Source organism: Mytilus californianus, unplaced genomic scaffold, assembly GCF_021869535.1.
Source record: "Mytilus californianus isolate M0D057914Y unplaced genomic scaffold, xbMytCali1.0.p SCAF_2, whole genome shotgun sequence".
In the NCBI taxonomy this organism is placed as follows: Eukaryota; Metazoa; Mollusca; class Bivalvia; order Mytilida; family Mytilidae; genus Mytilus; species Mytilus californianus.
The window spans coordinates 140,281,953-140,305,291 of NW_026262668.1; the positions used below are offsets into that span (position 1 = coordinate 140,281,953).

Here is a 23,339-nt window from a genome sequence, read left to right on the forward strand (position 1 = left end):
AAGGATTCACCGTACAATACGGTATCTGGGGGTACCCTGTAAAATACGAAATTTAGAAAATCGTGACCATGGAAAATTACGACGACAATCATGATTGTAAAATATAATGATTTTCCAAAGTTTGGAAATAAATTTAACCTTGTGCTTTTTCTTTTACTTAATCTCGCTAACCAGAGGCCATTTTGACACTGGGCAACCTACTATGGGATTTAAGTTTTTTTTTAAAACATCAATAACTTTGTCAAACCTTCACAGAATTTAATGAAACTGTGACAGAAACGCTTTTCTGATAAAGAGATAATTTCTGAAGCAATTTAGAATATTTTTTTGTGTTATTTTTAGTATTTTACTGATAGACGAATTTAATTTTTTTTTGCAGTTAAGATTAATATTCAGTCTGGAATTAAATTCATTTTAACAATCAAACCTTGATGGAATATCATGAAACTTGAACAAAAGCTTCTTAAGATAAATTCAAAGAATAGCAAATGAAGAAAAATGCTCGATTTAAAAAATAAATCCGTATTTTACTAATAAATGGACTTGGTAGTCAACGTTACACTTCTACACTCACAGAACTGTTTCTACACCCTTTACGATGTTTTTTTTTTTATAAACGGACTTCAGTTTGTACGAAATGTAATTAATTATATAAAACAATGTAAATAAACCATTTGATACAGTGTGTGATCATGGGCGATAAAAATATATTTAAATATTACAAGTGTATAATGTTGACAACTTCCGATTCTACTTGTTATATATAAGAAGGAAGCACGGACACCATCCCCTCGGTAGAGTCTGATCATATTTATAACATGGATGTATTTGTTTTAACGTGGTTAATTTATGGAGTACAGAGTTTTAATGTAGATACAGACAATGTGGTCAGTATGAGGGGACCAGACGGGACATATTTTGGATATTCGGCAGTTATGTATGGTAATGATGACGGAAAACAATGGTAAGTAGATCTCTGATGGAACCTTTCATTTCAAAGTGAACTAAATGCTCCCTTTCTGTACAGTATATCAATTATTATAAACAAATTATTGAATGTAGTGTTTACTGTATTGACTAGTTTACAAAATATTCATAGTCAACAGCTGGTTTATAAATATCTTTTACAGTATAATACACGCATTCAATTTATTTTTTTAATGTGCAACGCGGGTACGTGTAAATGTTCGTGAATGGTTGACTAAAGTCTTAGTAATTATCGACAAAACAAAAACAAATATTCTATAAAGGTTGTTTGATTATCGACATGACTATTCGGTGAAATACATACCATCATAACGTTAGGGCCGTTTGATATAGTACGGTGATAAGTTATTCAGTGAAATACATACCATCATAACATTAGGGCCGTTTGATATAGTACGGTGATAAGTAAGGTAAATTAAAAAATTTAATGGACCGAAATACCTCAGGGCTAGTTTAAAAAATTGTTCAATTTCTCGGTCGTCCCTCATGATATCTGAGAAAAACTTTCTATGGAATCATGCTCTGGGAATGTTGCACAAATTCAGCTTGTCATATTTATGCCTGATTGCCACAGATTAGTGATGTATACCCCCGCTTCTAACATGTAAGAAAATGAAGTAAAATATCTTTATCTTCAGAAATTATCGACAAAAAATATTTATATGTTATATTTAGCTATGCAATAATATATGACAATATATAAATATATATTTGGGAAAGTTTTGTTAACATGCCATACACAACAAAGGAGAAATTAGTACTGTAAAGTTAACACCCGGTCCATGATTCAATGAAAAAATGAAGAAATTCATTATTGATTATTTAAACCCAAAAGAATGTTGGAACTATAATAGTCTTGATGCATGCATTTCAGCATGAACACGATAGTATATGAAGTTTTTTTTAAAGTAAATAGGTCAATCAGTACAATAGCAATAGCATATTCAACACTTGTTTCCCCCTTTTTATAAAACAACACAAACAATGGAATATATAACAGACTTGACTAAACCCAATTTTAAAGCCCGATAAATATTTGAATTACAAACAAACACGATTTACAGACACATTACGCTACATTTTGTGTCTTTGAAAGCTGACTAGGTATATATTACACTAACACTAGACATCAATATGCACGTCCATTTGAAAAAACAACGGAATACCTTAAGGACCGTTTCATTATTGATAGGACTTTCAGAAGTTTATATACCATTATGACCGTTTGATTATCTAAATAACAGCGGTTAACAAATAATATTATATGACATCAAAACAAGTTCAAAAGGGAATCATATTTATGTCAAGTTATAAGAAATTTCAGTATCGAAAAAAAGTTTCTCAATTTAGAACTAGTGCTCATCAGTTAGCTCAATGATTAAGAAATGTTGATATAAAAGAATCGATAAAGATAAAATATTTTGTGGGCAATGTAAAATAATGCAGGTTGAAGATAAGTTTCATTTTTTGATGGAATGCACTCCATATGAAAAGGACAGACATTTTATTCTTAAGGAAGCATGTATTCAATGTAAAAACTTCCCTTATATTTCAAAGAACGAACAGTTTATTTGGTTGATATAGAGTCTGAAAATGTTAATATATCAGTGTCGAGATTTATAGGTACTTGTTTTGAAATAAGAGAAATTCTTCATTCCAGTAAGTGGATATACATGTATTGTATGCTCTATGTATGAAAAAGGGTTAATATTCTGTTTATTTTTATTTTTTTTTTATTCACCTTGTATGGAGTATAATATTTATTGATTTATTTCCCATGTCACATATGTGAACAATGTTTTGGGGTGTGTTCCGATGGTTACTGACGATTGAATACAGTAATGGCTATTTCTTTATACTTAAAGTTCTTCTGCTGACTGTTAGGCTGTAGTTAAAACAAGCAATTTAATATACAACTTTATTGAGTGCTGGTAGAAATCTAACGACCTAACTTACAATTTAGTTTCCATGAGGTTCGGCAAGGTTTACTTTTAGTGAGAACAAAAGGTTAGATTAAAAGATTTCCCCTAGTTGGCCCTAAGGGGGAAGCTAACAAAACTGTAGCTATTATATATTGTCAACTAAAACGGATAAGTGGGAATCGTTGAGAAGGAAATAATCCAAGATTATATGATATCAATTTATACGGATACAAATTTATTCCACTCTATTGTCCTGTGTCTTAAGATAAATTTCTCGGATGATAAAAGTTAATTTACATGACTGCTAAAGTTGACATATGTAATAAAATAAATCGGAACAATTAATGCAAAATTCTTTCAATCAATAAAGTTAGAATGTAGTTGATGATGCAAGCAGTTGAACGTACAGACCATAAGGAAGTTTTGTTATCAACGTGACTGAGATACATCAGCATGAAATAGATTTACATACCATAAGGGCGAATTGGGTATCAGCATGAACTAGATTTACTTAACCCATTTCTCTGACGTCAGTCTATTGTTCTTACTGTAGATTATTTTTCAAGAATCCACGGACCACAGTATTAACTTAAGAGAACTTATATTATAACTTTAAACCTTTAACTTCCGATCTGTTATCCTCTCAAAAACGAGTTGCCTGTGTAGGATTCGAACCCGCGCGTATTTTCTTCATAATCATTAGAGACTTCAGTCTATGCATTTTTTTTTATCTTTATTAAAATAAGACATCATATTATACACATTTAAATACATAAAACAATATCACAAGTGTCAGTATCAATTTAAAATGTCTATAACATTCAATTATAAGCTTCTGTATAAATGTCTACATGACACAATCAGTTTTTATATTCAAATTACTACAATTTAAATATTATATCATCATCTACTTCTTTTACCAGAGGATTATCAAGCAAAAATTTCTTTTCAAATAAAGAATGCATTGTATGTTTTTGACACATATACACATAAAAATACATGACGTGATGTTTCAGTGTGTACTTGAAAAGTTGAACTAAATTAACATTTGTTTTGCCATTCATAATAATATTCCTTCTTCTAAATATACAATATCTTGCAGTTGAAAGCAGAAAGTTAACAAAACTGTCATTAACACCTTTCATTTTCCAATTTAACCCAAATAGTAGCAAATGTTCACTGTACACCACTTATTCTGTCAGAATCACAATTTTCAAATAATTTCACAAATAATTCAGACAAATAGTTATGAAATTCTAAAAGTTCATTACAGTTTATAAACATATGTACTAGATCTTCAATTACACTACCACAAACATCACATAAATCATCACCAGACCATCCAATTCTTTTAATTTACTTTTGGTAAATATACAATTATAAAGTATTTTGTAATCTAGCTCAATAAACTTTGCAGGTTTCCAGAATAAATTTACATTACACCAGATTTTACTAAAGTCATTATCATCAATATTAAACAGTGTTTTCCACATTTCAATACCACAGGGATCTTTACAAATATTATCTAATAAACAATTATACAGCTTTTTAACAGTACACAACGGTAACTCAAATGGTACATGATTAATAATAATAGAAATGTCTATTGTTCGTTTTGCATTCCTATGATGCAATTCACTTTGCACTGTCTGCTTCCATTCATCAGGAATTGCACAAATTAAACAATGATAACGATCAATCACATTCTTTGAATTTTCAAATACATTTTGTATTATTTCAACAATAGCACAATCAGGTAAAAATCCTGTTTTAACCTCATAACATATGTCCTTAAGACTAACGTACTAAACCAGCATTTATAAAATCATACCAAAGTATTGGTTTATCCTTCAATACAATCTCCGGATTCTTAAACAATGGTTGGTCATATATATTTTCTACACTTAATTTCAATTCAGACGTCCGTCTCAAAACATACCAAGCTTCTAACATTTCAATATACACAATCGGTAAACATTTTAACTCACAATGTGGTACTTGAATAAACAATACTTCTAACCCTAGATTCATATTATAAATCTTTGATACAAAATATTTGAAAGTACACTTCCACAATACATCATATTCATCATTTATTAATCTTCCTAAAAACTTAAGTCTAAATGCATGTATTTTACATTTCATGTCAACTAATTGCAAACCTCCATTACATTTAGGATTTATTATAACATTATAATTCACCAAATGAGATCTCTTATTCCATACAAAATTAACACATAAAATCTTTATCTCATTATATGCCCATTCAGGGATAAAGAATTACAAAAAGAGCGTACCAAAATCTAGACATTATCAACGTATTTACAACAATAACTCTACCTTGCAGCGTTAATTGCCTTTGTAACCATATATTCAAAAGAGATTTCAATTTTGATATCTTTTCTTTCCAATTTAAATCATCACATACATTTCTGTTTTTTCCAACATAAATACCAAGTAATTGTACATTATTATCACATACTTGTAAACCATACTCCTGTTTTTCTACAGGTGACAATTCTCCCTTTCCAACACACAAAATTTCAGATTTTTGTCTATTTATTTTAGCACCAGTTGCTCTGCTATATAAATCAAAAACTCTAAAAACTTCTGATATAGATTGTTTATTACAAACAGATAAAGTTGTATCGTCTACATGCTGAAAAATTAACCCTTCTTTTTCACTATTTGGAACAACAATACCTTTTATCAAATCAATTTTAACAATCTTACTATGTAATGGCTCAACAGTTAAAACATACAATAATGCACTTATAGTACAGCCTTGTCTAATACCATTCTTAATGCAAAAATAATTTGTTAAGAAACCATTGCATTTTACTGCACTATTAATACCATTATAAAATATTTCTATCCATTTAATAAATTTATCTCCAAAACCATATCTTTTTAAAACCTTCAATAAATATGAGTGACTAACTCTATCAAATGCTTTTTCTTGATCAATTTTGATAATATAACCTTAAAGTTCATATCTTTCAATAATTTCTATGATATCTCCGACATTTGCTGCATTATTAGATATATCTCGACCAATTATACAACAAGTTTGGTCTACAGAAATAACTTTTGGTAATACAGTTTTAAATCTATTTGCCATTATTCTGGCCAAGATTTTATCATCAACCTGTAACAGAGATATAGGTCTATAATTTTTAAGTGATCTTCTGTCACCTTTTTTCTTAAATACAAGACTAATAACACCACATTTCATTGATCTACTTAAAAATCCCTCTTGTTCAATGATATTATAAAGTTTCATAAGTACATACTTAAGCTCAGAATAAAAATGACAATAAAACTCAACAGTAAGTCCGTCTGATCCTGGACTTTTATTTTTAGACATTTGAGATAATGCTTTTATTATTTCATCAAAAAAATATCTGACTCACATAATTGATGATCATTTTCATCTATTTTTACATCTACACAATCTAATAACTCATTCATTTTTATATCATCAGTATCTACACAAGTATACAATTCTTTATACAAATCATATTGCAAATCTAAAATACCAATAATGTCATTAACACATTCATTATTCAAATTCAACAATTCCTTTACAGAGTTATTCTCCTGCCTATATTTTTCTAAATTAAAAAAAATATTTTGTATTTTTGTCTGATTCAACAGCCCAAACAGCTTTAGATCTGAGAACAGCGCCTCTACATTTTTCTAATTCATATTGAGACAATTCTAATCTCAAACTTTCCAATTTAGCTATATCAATATCATTGCCATTGGCAGCTTTTTCACATAAAGTATCAACATGCAGACATCTTATACGTTCGGGTATTTCACATCCAATCTTTTATGGTAATATTCTTTACAAAGCACAAAAATGTCAGTATTCACCTCAAAAGCTAACAAAACCTTTAAACAGACTTATTAAGAAGGGATATAGTTACGATACTGTTGTCAGGTCATTAAAGATTGCATTTTTGGCTTTAATATTGATTCACTTATAGGGTCTTTGCATCGGAATTAAACATATTTATTCTAAAACCAGTTGTTGGCATGACACGGGTTATGTTCTTCTCATATATTTTATAATGGTATAATTCTAAACCCCTAACAGGAGGGATTATGACTGATATTCATATGATGAAGACATAATCTTTCAATCAGTTTAATTGAGGTCTGGAGCTGGCATGTCAGTAACTGCTAGTAGTCTGTTGTTATTTGTGTATTATTGTCATTTTGTTTATTTTCTTTTGTTTCCTATTCTGACATCGGACTCGGACTTCTCTTAAACTGAGTTTTACTGTGCGTTCTGTTGTACGTTTGTTTTTTCTACATTGGCTAGAGGTATAGGGGGAGGGTTGAGATCTCAAAAAACATGTTTAACCCCGCCGCATTTTTGCGCCTGTCCCAAGTCAGGAGCCTCTGGCCTTTGTTAGTCTTGTATCATTTTTGATTTTAGTTTCTTGTGTATAATTTGGAGTTTAGTATGGCGTCCATTATCACTGAACTAGTATACATATTTGTTTAGGGGCCAGCTGAAGGACGCCTCCGGGTGCGGGATTTTCTCGCTGCATTGAAGACCCATTGGTGGCCTTCGGCTGTTGTCTGCTCTATGGTCGGGTTGTTGTCTCTTTGACACATTCCCCATTTCCATTCTCAATTTTACAGTAAAGTCGGGCTCCAGCGTCGACTTCAGAGCTGACATCTTCAAAGAAAAATCTAGACGGTCCAAGACGGTCTCCAGCGTGTACTTCAGAGCTGACATCTAAGAGGACATTTCGGACGGTTTCCAGCGTCGCCTACAGAGCTGACATCTGGAAGGACAGTCAAGACGGCCTCCAGCGTCTAGTTCAGAGCTGACATCTCAAAGAAAATTAAGACGGTCTCCAGCGTCCACTGAGAGCTGACATCTAAAAGGACAGCCAAGACGGTCTCCAGAGTCGACGTCAGAGTAGACATCTCAAACGAAAGGCAAGACGGTATCCAGCGTCGACTTCAAAGCTGACATCTGAAAGTAAAGTCAAAACGATCTCGGCCGTCGACTTCAAAATTGTAAAATCGCAAAGGAAAGTCAAGATGGTCTCGAGCGTCGACTTCAGAGCTGACATCTAAAAGGAAAGGCAAAACGGTCTTCAGCGTCAACTTCAGAGATGACTTCTGGACCCGATTGTTCATCTCTAGGTTAAATATAACCCTTTGTTATTTTTTTTGACAGAGGGTTACGTAACAAAGGGTTTAAATTCTGATATTCAACTTCTTTTTAACCCTTAGTTACGTAACTCATGGTTAAATTTTAAATGAATGTTAACTTTTTTATAAAATAGTACAACAACGCGGACGTTACAGAGAGCACCTCTATCCTAGAACAATCAGAGAGTGGAACACCTTGCCAAACTGTAAGGTCTCTGCCCCGAGTCCTGAATCTTTCAAGGCTCAGTTCCGTCATTTAATTAAATGTCAGACATGTTTTTACTTGCACCTGTTTATAAATTTCACCCAGTTTTTGTTTTTGTTATTAAATTTCAAAATTGTTTTCATGCGCGCACTCCAAAAATGTGGCAGGATAGTAAACCAGTTGACGGTGGCCGCTTACTGGAAGAAGAAGAAGACCTTTGTTTGAAATTAGAGAAGCGTTCATGGACGAACTTGATTATAGATAACTTAATTATATTTAACTTTGCTGCATGACTTTGTTTTTTGACATAAAAGATACATGTAATAGGGTTAAAAAATTGATAATTATTTCTAGTAGGTAAAAATAGGAACGTAAACCTCGATGAAAAAAGGTGGAAGGACTGTAAATTTTTAAACTAAATAATTAGTGTTCGATTACTAATGGTCATAGAAAACAAAAGATATGTTTTACCCAAACTTTCAGTAACATTGATTAAAGTTTTAATCGAGGTCCGAAGCAAGGTTAAATCTTGATCATTTAAAAAAGGAAAATACAAAGGGTTAAATTTAACCACAAGATGAACAACGGAAAATAACCTAGAGTTAAACTTTAACCAAGTGTTATGATATTTAATTCTTGGTTTTAATCTAACCAAGAGATGAGCAACCGGATCCTGAACGGTCTCCGGCGCTTTAAGTATTGCCACTGTAAGTATTGCCGCTGTAAATATTGCCACTGTATGTATTGGTGGATAGTTGTCTCATCGACATTCACAGGGACGGATACATTATTTGAGGAAAGGGGCCATAGTTGTGCGTAATAATAAAAATAGTGGCGAGAGTAGCAGGCAATGTTTTACGATTTTATGTTGAAAAGGATATTTTATTCCTATCAAAATCCGGGATGGCCACCCTCCACGTCATAACCAATGAGTCACACTACATTTCCTTACTTTTATTTTGTGTTCCTTAAGCTAGTATATTGTATAATTCAACCCAAGTATTGAGTGCTCTTTGTTTTCTCCAACGCATCTTCTGCCTTTTTACAACACATTCTTATTTGTTTAATGGTATTGTCATTTCTTATAACTTCGGGTTTAATTCTTCTATAGTTTATTTCGACTGATATAGCACGTGGATACATTTTTAACTACTTTTCAGTGTACAAACATAGCGAAGGTTACATTCCTGTCTTAAGTGTGAAGACCCTTGGCAAATATGCACATATTTCCGATAACAAAATCACACAATCCTATACACTTATTGACTGAAATGACGAATTTCCTGAACGGCCTAACTTCTTATGAAAAGTATAAGAGTTGGATTAGATGGCAAGATTGATTATAAGTATTGTTTAGTCTATGGAAAAGTATGTACTATGAAATTTAAAGCGAGGGGCTTGCCACTATCATTTAGTTTCATAGATTTCATAGATTATCCAATTTAGCACATATTTACAACTCAAGTAATCTTTTAATTGGTATATCGATAAAATTGAGAATGGAAACGGGGAATGTGCCAAAGAGACAAAAACCCGACCAAAAAGCAGAAAACAGCTCAAGGTCACTAATGGGTCTTCAACACAGCGAGAAAATCTCGCACCCGGAGGCTGGCATTGGCTGGCCCATAAACAAAAATGTATACTAGTTCAGAGAAAATGGACGTCACATTAAATTCCGAAACATATAAATGAACCAAAATAAAAAAAAAAAAACATACAAGACTAACAAAGGGCAGATAGTTTGTTTTGGCTGACTACTTGTTAAATGATATCATCAATTAAGTTTAATGTTTTGTAAATTTACTCAATAATATCATAGCTAACATATTTGTTCAATTTGTGACAGTGATTAACCAGATCGTTATGGGCATAAAAAGGCAACTACCAGTATATCAAAAGTTATAGTTCTTTTTTATTTCAAAGTAAAAACTAAAGTTTTAATAGAATAAAGATAAAGGTTGCACATTCCCTTCAGACATTATATATCACGGTTTTTCAATTCATGATGAAGTGGATCAAGGAAAACAGTTGAACATCAAGTTGCCTTTATGTCCCTTTACAAGGTTTTACAGTACATGATTTTTGTGTACAAAGTAATTGAATGAATGGTAACTTACAAAACTTATAAGATATCATTGTACTCTAATCAAGGTACTAAGGACCATATTTTTTATTCTTTATTTAAACGATAGAAACTTCCAATTATCGAAACTATTTTTTTAAACCAAAGATTTTAATAGCAGAATATATAAAACCAACGTGAAAACTAACTGCACACTTTTTTTTTAATTTGGGACACAACATTTTATTTAAAAATAGCCAGTGGCGATGGGAAGGTCTAAAACGCGGAACTGGGAAAACACGGAAGGGTAATATTGATATATTATAAGTGATTTCTCTGGAACTGCTAAAGATAAATTGATAATTGAAACGGATTTTGAAAGCTTCTATGATAGTCTATAATTTAAAATAGCAAAAATAGTGATTCTGGTATTCATTATTACCCAAAAATTGACCGGAAGCCTTGTTAAGCGTGACTCAATCCAATTTCGAACCTTTAGACTTAAATTTACGCCTCCCTTGTATATAAATGTAGAAGTCAATATTTCAACTTTGAACTAAAATTCACCAAATAATATAAAGCCCGGTCAAAATCGTGAACATAATGTCTAAAGACAATGTAATAACAAGTAATATGGTATGAAATAAATTAGGAATACGTTAATTAGAAGGGCAAAATCTTGACCGGAAGCCTCTCTAGTGTATAAATGAAGATCACAAAATTCAAGCCACTGCCACGAAGCCATTTAAGTACCATGCCACTTTGACAAATTGGTTTTTTAACAATTATATGTTAAGTATTGATTTTTTTAGAATAATTCAAGAAAAATACAATACATGTTTTAAAAAATACGTGTTTTCATATTAAAAAAAAAAAATAATCACAAAACTGAAATGTGACTTTTTTGTCCAGTGACTTTTTGTCCGTGACTTTTTGTCTTGTGACTTTCTGTCCAACATTCATGAATTCATAGGGTATCTTGTGGTAGTTGAAATTATTGAGTGCAATCATTTTGTGTCCGTCGTCGTCTGTAATACATATCATTTTCTACACATTTGTATAGCATACAAGTACAAAAAACCATCTACTTTTGGAGTGTCAAAAATTCGTTGGAAGTACTTGATAAATTGCATGCTTATATTGGTGATTTCGAATCTGTTCAAAGTTTTGATTTTTCTACCCTATACACCACTTTGCCTCATAATCTTATTAAGAGAAAAAATTCACACACCTGATTAAAAGGGCATTTAAAAAGTCGGAATGCGAATATATATGTTCAAACTCTTTTAGGTCATTTTTTAGTAACAACAAACAAAAGAACTATGTCAATTGGACCTGTTTTGAAACTATAACTGCCCTTAAATTTTACTAGATAACATTTGTGTTTGCTATGGAGATTCCGTATATCGTCAGGTTATCGGAATTCCCATGGGGACTAACTGTGCACCACTTGTTGCGGATTATAACTCCTCAACAGTTAGACTAATTGTTCCCCGCGCGAAGCAATGCGGGGGACATAGAAATACCGGTCGTTCGCACGCCCGCCCTTCCGGTCTTGTTAGCGCTCTCATGTGCATAATTTTTGCTAGATTTTTATAAAACTTGTATCATTGGTTTATATTAGCAATGTCTCGGACAAGTTCGAAAATCAGTGCCGAACATCTATTTATAAAAGAGTTATACTGTATATTATATTTATTATTCGTTTATTGTATAGTTTGTTCTTGTGTTGTGCTGTTGCACCACTGTCCAAGATAGGGGAAAGGTTGGGCGCCCACCAACTATGTTTAACCCCACCACATTCTGTATGTGCCTGTTCCAAGTCAGGAGCCTGTAATTCAGTGGTCGTTTGTTGCTGTATATCATATTTGTTTTTTGTATTTTGTACATAAATCAGGCCGTTAGTTTTCTCGTTTGAATTATTTACATTTGTCATTTCGGGGCCTTTTATAGCTGACTATGCGGTACGGGCTTTGCTCATTGTTGAAGGCCGTACGGTGACCTATAGTTGTTAATTTCTGTGTCATTTGTTCTCTTGTGGAGAGTTGTCTCATTTGCAATCATATCACATCTTCTTATTTTTTTATTTATACACCTTGCAAATATCAATTATATGGAAAATTTCATTGTTAGCGCTCTCAGGTGTTCGATTCTTCCCAGATTTTTCTGAAATTTATATCATAAGTTTATACAAGCAATTTCTCGGACAAGTTCGAAAATCAGTGCCGATCAGTTATTTTTCAAAGAGTTATGCCTCTTGGAAATATTAATTATATGGAAAATTTAGAACCTTTAGACTGAGTATAATTAGTATTTATCTTCAAAGCATTTAGACTGATTATAAATTGTTTTTATCTCCCAAACAGTTAGACTGATTATAATAAATATTTATCTCCCGAACAGTTAGACTGCTTATAACTTGCATTTACCTCCCCTACAGTTAGACTAATTGTCCCCCACGCGACGCGTTGCGGGAGACATAGAAATACCGGGCGTCCGTACATCCGCCCGTCCGGTCTTGTAAGCGCTTTCATGTGTAAAATTTTTGCCAGATTCTTATCAGATTTATATCAAAGCTTTATATTTAAGAAATGTCTCTGGCACGTTCGAAAATCTGTGCCGATCAACTCTTGTTACAAGAGTTACAGTACACTTACACCTTTTGGAAATATAATTTAAATGGCAAATTTCATTATTGGCTCTCATGTGTACGACTTTTGCCAGATTTTTATGAAACTTATATCATAGGTTAATAGTAGCAATGTATCGGACAAGTTCGAAAATCAGTGCCGATATTATTTTTAAAAGCCCTTGGAAATATGATATTAATTATATGGAAAATAGCATTGTTAGCTTTGTCATCTGACAATATTTGCCAGATTTTTATCAAATTTATATCAAAGGCTTATATCAGAAATGTCTCGTACAAATGGGAAATTCAGTGCTGATGAAATATTTTTAAAAGAGTTATGTCCCTTTGAAATATTCATGAATAAGTTCTTGGTTCCATACCTAGTGTGTATCATCGGGAATTTTTCTGGTACGTTTTACCATTAAAAAAATAAGAAGCTGTGGTATGATAGCCAAGGAGACAACTCTCCACAAGAGACCAAAATGACACAGAAATTAAGAAATAAAGGTCAACTTACGGCCTGCAACAATGAACATTACCCATACCACATAGTCAGCTATTAAAGGCCCCGAAATGGCAAATGTAAAACAATTCAAACGGGAAAACTAAACATGTCCAGACCTGTTTTGAAAAGTAGAGACATCTTGCTTTGATTGGTCACCGTTTGTCCCGGTAAATCTTGCCAAAGCAATGAACATTGACAAGTGCTAGTCTTTGTTCTATTCCCATCTCATAATATACGAATTGGCGGAGTTTGTCATCACAATCTTCATCTTTTTGTTCTTTAATTCAGGAAAACATAAGGTCATATTAACATGAGCAGCATTGTATGTCTATTAATTTTCCATTCAGCGTATTAGTTTCTTTAGTAAAGTATCTATTTTTTCTTGTATGCTATCATGGTTTCATAATAAGTTGTTCTTTCTACATCTGTAGTTAATGTATTAGACTTTATCTCATCAAATCAGTTTCCTGTACCCTGAGATTTAATGTATCAGTCTTTGACTTTATCTTATCAAGTCAGTTTCCTGTACCCTGAGATTTGGCTTTTAGTTATGTCAGTATCGACTTCACGTTTGTTATATCCTTTTCTGTGTCGATAACTCTTGCGCTATTAAGTTTGTCGTTTTTTTTCCCTCAAAGTTGTCGTGTTTTTTCAAGTATCTTTTTCGATCGATGGTATATTATCGTGACGTGTCTTTTCTGTTTTACAATTACGTTCTTTAAAGATCTGTGTTGTAGGTTTTGTCACATTGTCTATCGTTTTGTCGCCCATTATTGAACTCACTCATCTAGACCCTTAATTAACAAGTAATAACACGTCTATGGGGCTATAAGTGGGGATAAGACCCTCACCTTAAACATCGAAATAAGGTACATCCGATCTAATATCCTTATGGAGGGATAAGACCCTCACTTTAAACATCAAAATTAGGTACATCCGATCTAATATCCTTACTAAGGGGATAAGAGTCTGACCCTCACCTTAAACATCGAAATAAGGTATATCCGATCTAATATCCTTACGGAGGGGATAAGACCCTCACCTTAAACATCGAAATAAGGTACATCCGATCTAATATCCTTACGGAGGGGATAAGACCCTCACCTTAAACATCAAAATATGGTATATCCGATCTATGGTATGAAATAAGTGCTTATACCCAGTATTTATGTATTTATATCGAGAGCTTAAAAATTCAAAACATCCATCTTTTCATACGCATTTTCTGATTAATACTGATTATCAGTGTTATTTATTTTTCCTGAATAGTTAGACAGTTTGCAAGTTACAAAAGCACAAGAGACGTTCTCCCTAATCAATTAAAAATACCGGATCCGTCTTCTAAAGTGAAGAACTTTCTGTATAAAAAAATATTTTACTTTTTTGACACATGCTTTTTTTGTATCTATGCTCCCAGTTAAATTGTGTAAAACTTATTGCTAGACATAAACAAAATATTTAAACGTTTCATCATTTAATCTAGGGTTATTGCTGGAGCTACAAAGGCCAATTTTTCAAACGACAACGCAATAACAGAACCAGGCAACATATTTATGTGCCAACTTGACTTCACACAGTCAGTACAAAATAAATGTGAACCAATGAACCTCAGAACAAATGGTAAGTATAAACCAATACACATTGTTATATATGAACAAATAGTGTGTAAAAACAATTAACACAGCACAAGTGTAAACAAATAATCATCACAAACAAATAGTGGGTAAACACATATGTAAATCAATAAACATCACAACAAATGTTAATGCAAATAAACCGTGGGTGAACAAAACCTACAAATCACGAGTATAAACCAATAACATTATACAAAATAAACCGTGGGTGAATAACATCTACATAGCACGAGTATAAACCAAAAACAGTATACAAATAAACCGTGGGTGAATAACATCTACAAAGCACGAGTATAAACCAATAACAGTATACGAATAAACCGTGGGTGAATAACATCTACATAGCACGAGTATAAACCAATAACAGTATACGAATAAACTGCGGGTGAATAACATCTACAAAGCACGAGTATAAACCAATAACAGTATACGAATAAACCGTGGGTGAATAACATCTACATAGCACGAGTATAAACCAATAACAGTATACGAATAAACCGTTGGTGAATAACATCTACAAAGCACGAGTGTAAACCAATAACATTGTACAAACAAACCGTGGGTGAATAACATCTTCAAAGAACGAGTATAAACCAATAACAGTATACGAATAAACCTTGGGTGAATAACATCTACATAGCACGAGTATAAAACATCTACAAAGCACGAGTATAAACCAATAACAGTGTACAAATAAACCGTGGGTGAATAACGTCTACAAAGCACGAGTATAAACCAATAATAGTATACGAATAAACCGTGGGTGAATAACATCTACATTGCACGAGTATAAACGAATAACAGTATACGAATAAACCGTGGGTGAATAACATCTACATAGCACGGGTGTAAACCAATAACAGTGTACAAATAAACCGTGGGTGAATAACATCTACATAGCACGAGTATAAACGAATAACTGTATACGAATAAACCGTGGGTAAATAACATCTACATAGCACGAGTATAAAACATCTACAAAGCACGAGTATAAACCAATAACAGTGTACAAATAAACCGTGGCTGAATAACATCTACAAAGCACGAGTATAAACCAATAATAGTATACGAATAAACCGTGGGTGAATAACATCTACATTGCACGAGTATAAACGAATAACAGTATACGAATAAACCGTGGGTGAATAACATCTACATAGCACGGGTGTAAACCAATAACAGTGTACAAATAAACCGTGGGTGAATAACATCTACATAGCACGAGTATAGACGAATAACTGTATACGAATAAACCGTGGGTGAATAACATCTACAAAGCACGAGTATAAACCAATAACAGTGTACAAATAAACCGTGGGTGAATAACATCTACATAGCACGGGTGTAAACCAATAACAGTGTACAAATAAACCGTGGGTGAATAACATCTACATAGCACGAGTATAAACGAATAACTGTATACGAATAAACCGTGGGTGAATAACATCTACATAGCACGAGTATAAAACATCTACAAAGCACGAGTATAAACCAATAACAGTGTACAAATAAACCGTGGGTGAATAACATCTACAAAGCACGGGTGTAAACCAATAACAGTGTACAAATAAACCGTGGGTGAATAACATCTACATAGCACGAGTATAAACGAATAACAGTAAACGAATAAACCGTTGGTGAATAACATCTACATAGCACGAGTATAAACGAATAACAGTATACGAATAAACCGTGGGTGAATAACATCTACCTAGCACGGGTGTAAACCAATAACAGTGTACAAATAAACCGTGGGTGAATAACATCTACAAAGCACGAGTATAAACCAATAACAGTATACGAATAAACCGTGGGTGAATAACATCTACAAAGCACGAGTATAAACCAATAATAGTATACGAATAAACCGTGAGTGAATAACATCTACATAGCACGAGTATAAACGAATAACAGTATACGAATAAACCGTGGGTGAATAACATCTACATAGCACGGGTGTAAACCAATAACAGTGTACAAATAAACCGTGGGTGAATAACATCTACATAGCACGGGTGTAAACCAATAACAGTATACGAATAAACCGTGGGTGAATAACATCTACAAAGCACGAGTATAAACCAATAATAGTATACGAATAAACCGTGAGTGAATAACATCTACATAGCACGAGTATAAACGAATAACAGTATACGAATAAACCGTGGGTGAATAACATCTACATAGCACGGGTGTAAACCAATAACAGTGTACAAATAAACCGTGGGTGAATAACATCTACATAGCACGGGTGTAAACCAATAACAGTGTACAAATAAACCGTGGGTGAATAACATCTACATAGCACGGGTGTAAACCAATAACAGTGTACAAATAAACCGTGGGTGAATAACATCTACATAGCACGAGTATAAACGAATAACAGTATACGAATAAACCGTGGGTGAATAACCTCTACATAGCACGGGTGTAAACCAATAACAGTGTACAAATAAACCGTGGGTGAATAACATCTACATAGCACGAGTATAAACCAATAACAGTGTACAAATAAACCGTGGGTGAATAACACATACAAAGCACGAGTGTAAACCAATAACAGTGTACAAATAAACCGTGGGTGAATAACACATACAAAGCACGAGTATAAACCAATAACAGTGTACGAATAAACCTCGGGTGAATAACATCTACATAGCACGGGTGTAAACCAATAACAGTGTACAAATAAACCGTGGGTGAATAACCTCTACATAGCACGGGTGTAAACCAATAACAGTGTACAAATAAACCGTGGGTGAAAAACATCTACAAAGCACGAGTTTAAACCAATAACAGTATACGAATAAACCGTGGGTGAATAACATCTACATTGCACGAGTATAAACCAATAACAGTGTACAAATAAACCGTGGGTGAATAACATCTACATAGCACGGGTGTAAACCAAAAACAGTGTACAAATAAACCGTGGGTGAAAAACATCTACAAAGCACGAGTATAAACCAATAATAGTATACGAATAAACCGTGGGTGAATAACATCTACATAGCACGAGTATAAACCAATAACAGTGTAAAAATAAACCGTGGGTGAATAACATCTACAAAGCACGAGTATAAACCAATAACAGTGTACGAATAAACTGTGGGTGAATAACATCTACATAGCACGAGTATAAACCAATAACAGTGTACAAATAAACCGTGGGTGAATAACATCTACAAAGCACGAGTATAAATCAATAACAGAATACGAATAAACTGTGGGTGAATAACATCTACATAGCACGAGTATAAACCAATAACAGTATACAAATAAACTGTGGGTGAATAACATCTACATAGCACGAGTGTAAACGAATAACAGTGTACAAATAAACCGTGGGTGAATAAAATCTACATAGCACGGGTGTAAACCAATAACAGTGTACAAATAAACCGTGGGTGAATAACCTCTAGATAGCACGGGTGTAAACCAATAACAGTGTACAAATAAACCGTGAGTGAAAAACATCTACAAAGCACGAGTTTAAACCAATAACAGTATACGAATAAACCGTGGGTGAATAACATCTACATTGCACGAGTATAAACCAATAACAGTGTACAAATAAACCGTGGGTGAATAACATCTTCAAAGATGGAGTATAAACCAATAACAGTGTACGAATAAACTGTGGGTGAATAACATCTACATAGCACGAGTATAAACCAATAACAGTGTACAAATAAACCGTGGGCGAATAACATCTACAAAGCACGAGTATAAACCAATAACAGAATACGAATAAACCGTGGGTGAATAACATCTACATAGCACGAGTATAAACCAATAACAGAATACAAATAAACCGTGGGTGAATAACATCTACAAAGCACGAGTATAAACCAATAACAGAATACGAATAAACTGTGGGTGAATAACATCTACATAGCACGAGTATAAACCAATAACAGTGTACAAATAAACTGAGGGTGAATAACATCTACATAGCACGAGTGTAAACCAATAACAGTATACGAATAAACCATGGGTGAATAACATCTACATAGCACGAGTATAAACCAATAGTATACGAATAAACCGTGGGTGAATAACATCTACATAGCACGAGTGTAATCCAATAACAGTATACAAATAAACCGTGGGTGAATAACATCTACAAAGCACGAGTATAAACCAATAACAGTATACAAATAAACCGTGGGTGAATAACATCTACATAGCACGAGTGTAAACCAATAACATTGTACGAATAAAACGTGGGTGAATAACATCTAAAAAGCACGAATATAAACAATTAACAGTATACGAATAAACCGTGGGTTAATAAAATCTGATTGTAAACAATCAAAAATGTCCGGAGAAATAGCGGAAACAATCCATGCAACAATGGCAAGGCAAAACGCAAAAATAAAGTAAACTGGATTTTATAACAAAACCAATTTTGATTTAGAATTAAAGAAACGTGTCGCGTTCACAAGAATTGTACTTTTTTTTTCTTTTTCTTAACATATATTGCATTTCTTCATAGATCAGGTCAGATGGCCAGACCTCCCCGGATATGAAGAAGATAATGAGTTACTGGGAGCTTCGATGTCCTTTATAGATGATACTATTGTTGTAAGTAAATTACTGGGAGCTTCGATGTCCTTTATAGATGATACTATTGTTGTTAGTAAATTACTGGGAGCTTCGATGTCCTTTATAGATGATACTATTATTGAAGTAAATTACTGGGAGCTTCGATGTCCTTTATAGATGATACTATTGTTGTAAGTAAATTACTGGGAGCTTCAATGTCCTTTATAGATGATACTATTGTTGTAAGTAAATAACTGGGAGCTTCGATGTCCTTTTTAGATGATACTATTGTTGTAAGTAAATTACTGGGAGCTTCGATGTCCTTTAAAAATGATACTATTGTTGTAAGTAAATTACTGGGAGCTTCGATGTCCTTTATAGATGATACTATTATTGTAAGTAAATTACTGGGAGCTTCGATGTCCTTTATAGATGATACTATTGTTGTAAGTAAATTACTGGGAGCTTCGATGTCCTTTATAGATGATACTATTGTTGTAAGTAAATTACTGGGAGCTTCGATGCCCTTTATAGATGATACTATTGTTGTAAGTAAATTCCTGGGAGCTTCGATGTTCTTTATAGATGATACTATTGTTGTAAGTAAATTAAGGCGACAGTAGTTTACCGAGGTTTTAAAATCGATGAAGACGAAACAAATCAAGGTAACTAACAAAAAATTAGGGAATCGCATGAACTCCAAAAGGAGCGCCATCGGATGCGTCGAAAGGGTAAGTGTCTCCTGCTAAGCATGCATCATCTGCCTTTCAGTCAAAATGTTAAATTCGGGATTGGACAGAATAGGTAAAACTACAGATCAGCCGACTATTCTGGTATCTAAGACCGCGAAAACATGTCGATAGTCAGTTCAGACACCTACAGATCAGCCGACTTTTCTGGTCTCTAAGACCGCCAAAAACATGTCGATAGATCAGTCGACTATTCTGGTCTCTAAGACCGCGAAAACATGTCGATAGATCAGCCGACTATTCTGGTATCTAAGACCGCAAAAACATGTCGATAGTGAGTTCAGAAACCTACAGATCAGCCGACTATTCTGGTATCTAAGACCGCAAAAACATGTCGATAGATCAGTCGACTATTCTGGTCTCTAAGACCGCGAAAACATGTCGATAGATCAGCCGACTATTCTGGTATCTAAGACCGCAAAAACATGTCGATAGTGAGTTCAGAAACCTACAGATCAGCCGACTATTCTTGTATCTAAGACCGCAAAAACATGTCGATAGTGAGTTCAGACACCTACAGATCAGCCGACTATTCTGGTTTCTAAGACCGCAAAAACATGTCGATAGTGAGTTCAGAAACCTACAGATCAGCCGACTATTCTGGTCTCTAAGACCGCAAAAACATGTCGATAGATCAGCCGACTATTCTGGAATTTAAGACTGCGAAAACATGTCGAAAAAGTAAAATCACAAAAATACTGAACTCCGAGGAAAATTCAATCGGAAAGTCCCTAATCACATGGCAAAATCAAATGACAAAACACATCAAACGAATGGACAACAACTGTCATATTCCTGACTTGGTACAGGCATTTTCAAATGTAGAAAATGGTGGATTGAACCTGGTTTTATAGCGCTAAACCTCTCACTTGTACGACAGTCTTATCAAATTCCGTTATATTTACAACGATGCGTGAACAAAACAGACATTATAAATAAAATAGTCAAAATATGGGTACAGCAGTCATCACTGTGTTACAATATCAAAACAAACAATTATTTACAAAAAAGCACAAAAGCATCTATCAAATTAAAAACCACATTCATTGCTTTGCGTGTCTGACGTCAGAAAATGTAAACGTCACATAAGAAAAAAGTTTGTCATTCAATATTTATTCAAAACAATTTTATAATTTCACATGGGGAATGTTGGTATACATGGTTAAAAAATCAAAAGTTATGTTAGAATTAATTTCAGAAATAGACCGAGATTTAAAATTGTCCAGAAGTTCTTTAGAATTTTTAAGAATCCACATATGGTAAATACCACTACGCGAGTAAAATAAATTTGTCGTTTGTCGTTCAAAGTATTTTCAAATTTATAATAGAACAATAACATAATGACATATAATAGAACAATAACATAATGCCGGGATCTTTTAAAGTACCTAGCCACGTCAAACGGATATCACAGAAAACAAACCAAACAGTAAAAGTAATATTTATAATAGAACAAAGACAAATGAAAGAACAATATTACACGTTGTTAAGATGATAAACAACGTCAGTATGCAGAATCTATACTTCAAGACCATCATGTATTATTTGTGAAGTTGATACGGAATATTTATCAACAAGGTCTTGGTACCTTCCGATGAACTTTTTTAGAAAAAGGACGAGACGTTCTTTGACATACCCCTGGCTCATCAACTTTCTGCTCAGACACTGGTGACGTTTTACAAAGTCTGAGTAGGAGCTGCAAGCTCTTGAATATCGAATAAGTTGGGAAATGTATATCCCATATGCAGGTGAAGTTGGTATATTGCTACAGACCTTCTAAAATTCAAACTGACCACACGCACGATACACGCACGCACGATACACGCACGGTGAATGCACGATACACGCACGGTGAATGCACGATACACGCACGGGAATGCACGATACACGATACACGCACGATGAGCGATGAGCGTTACACGGAGGATTAACGAAAAATGAATGATGAATGATGAACGCACGATACACGCACGATGCACGATGAATGATGAACACACGATACACGCACGATACACGCACGGTGAATGATTCATTGACGAATGAACGATAAGCGCTTAATACACGGTTCTCAAAGCCATTTTATTTGGAATTGCATTTAAAATTGATGTATGATAATGAAAATCTATAAGGGTATACAAGTTTTAGATATCTCGCTTTCTGTGTTGATTGGTCGACAGTTTTACTAAACACTCCATGTATTAAATAAGTTAATTGTAGTATAGTATTTCCAATATCAATGAGTGTTGTCAAATTATAAAACTCATCGATTTTATAATTCTACTTAATATAAATAATTTATAAATTGCTACGTTTTAAAGAGTGGCGATTCCAGCCTTTTTTAAAAAGAGGGTTCTCAACCCAGGATAAAAGGGGTGGTTTTAACCATATGTCCCCATTCAAATGCATTGACCCCCCCCCCCCCCTCTCTCCTCTTTTTATCTGCCTAAATTTGTAACCTTAACTAATTAATTATCATATGTTTACGTTCCGAAATTTAGGAAATATTTGTATGTTTCGAAGTTTAGTATGATGTCCATTATCACTGAACTAAAATTCATTTTTGTTTAGGGACCAGCTGAAAAGCGCCTTCGGTGCGGGATTTTCTACCCATTGGTGGCCTTCGACTGTTTTCTGCCTGTACGTCTAAACACTGCTAAGGACTTATAATATGCCACTAAGGACTAGAAAGGACGTGTTACTTGTACTCTGTTTTCATACAATGGTAGAGATAGATAGATTTTTATTACATAAATTCCAATTTTTAAAGAAAAAGAATCACCATTAAATGAGTAGTTGAACAATATTTGGAACGTGCCGGTTTTTCCTTGATATTGCCGAAAATCAGTGATCCGACTGACACGAGCGAACTTACATAACAACTGATTAAACAATCATAATCTCTTTTTTTTTACTTAAG

At 33.6% G+C, this 23,339-nt stretch overlaps 1 protein-coding gene across 6 annotated transcripts in view; it reads left to right on the plus strand.

Moving 5' to 3' along the window:
* The first annotated feature begins 739 nt into the window (after positions 1-739).
* The window catches only part of LOC127731259 (integrin alpha-4-like), a 138,667-nt gene continuing 116,067 nt past the window's right edge, over positions 740-23,339 (plus strand). Inside the window, exons 1-3 of one of the 6 annotated variants that reach the window (XM_052240287.1) lie at positions 740-964; positions 14,975-15,111; positions 19,624-19,712. In XM_052240287.1, the coding sequence (XP_052096247.1) occupies positions 819-964; positions 14,975-15,111; positions 19,624-19,712 (372 nt within the window). In that variant the 5' untranslated portion in view covers positions 740-818. The other 5 variants (XM_052240288.1, XM_052240289.1, XM_052240290.1 and 2 more) reach the window with 5 other exon arrangements.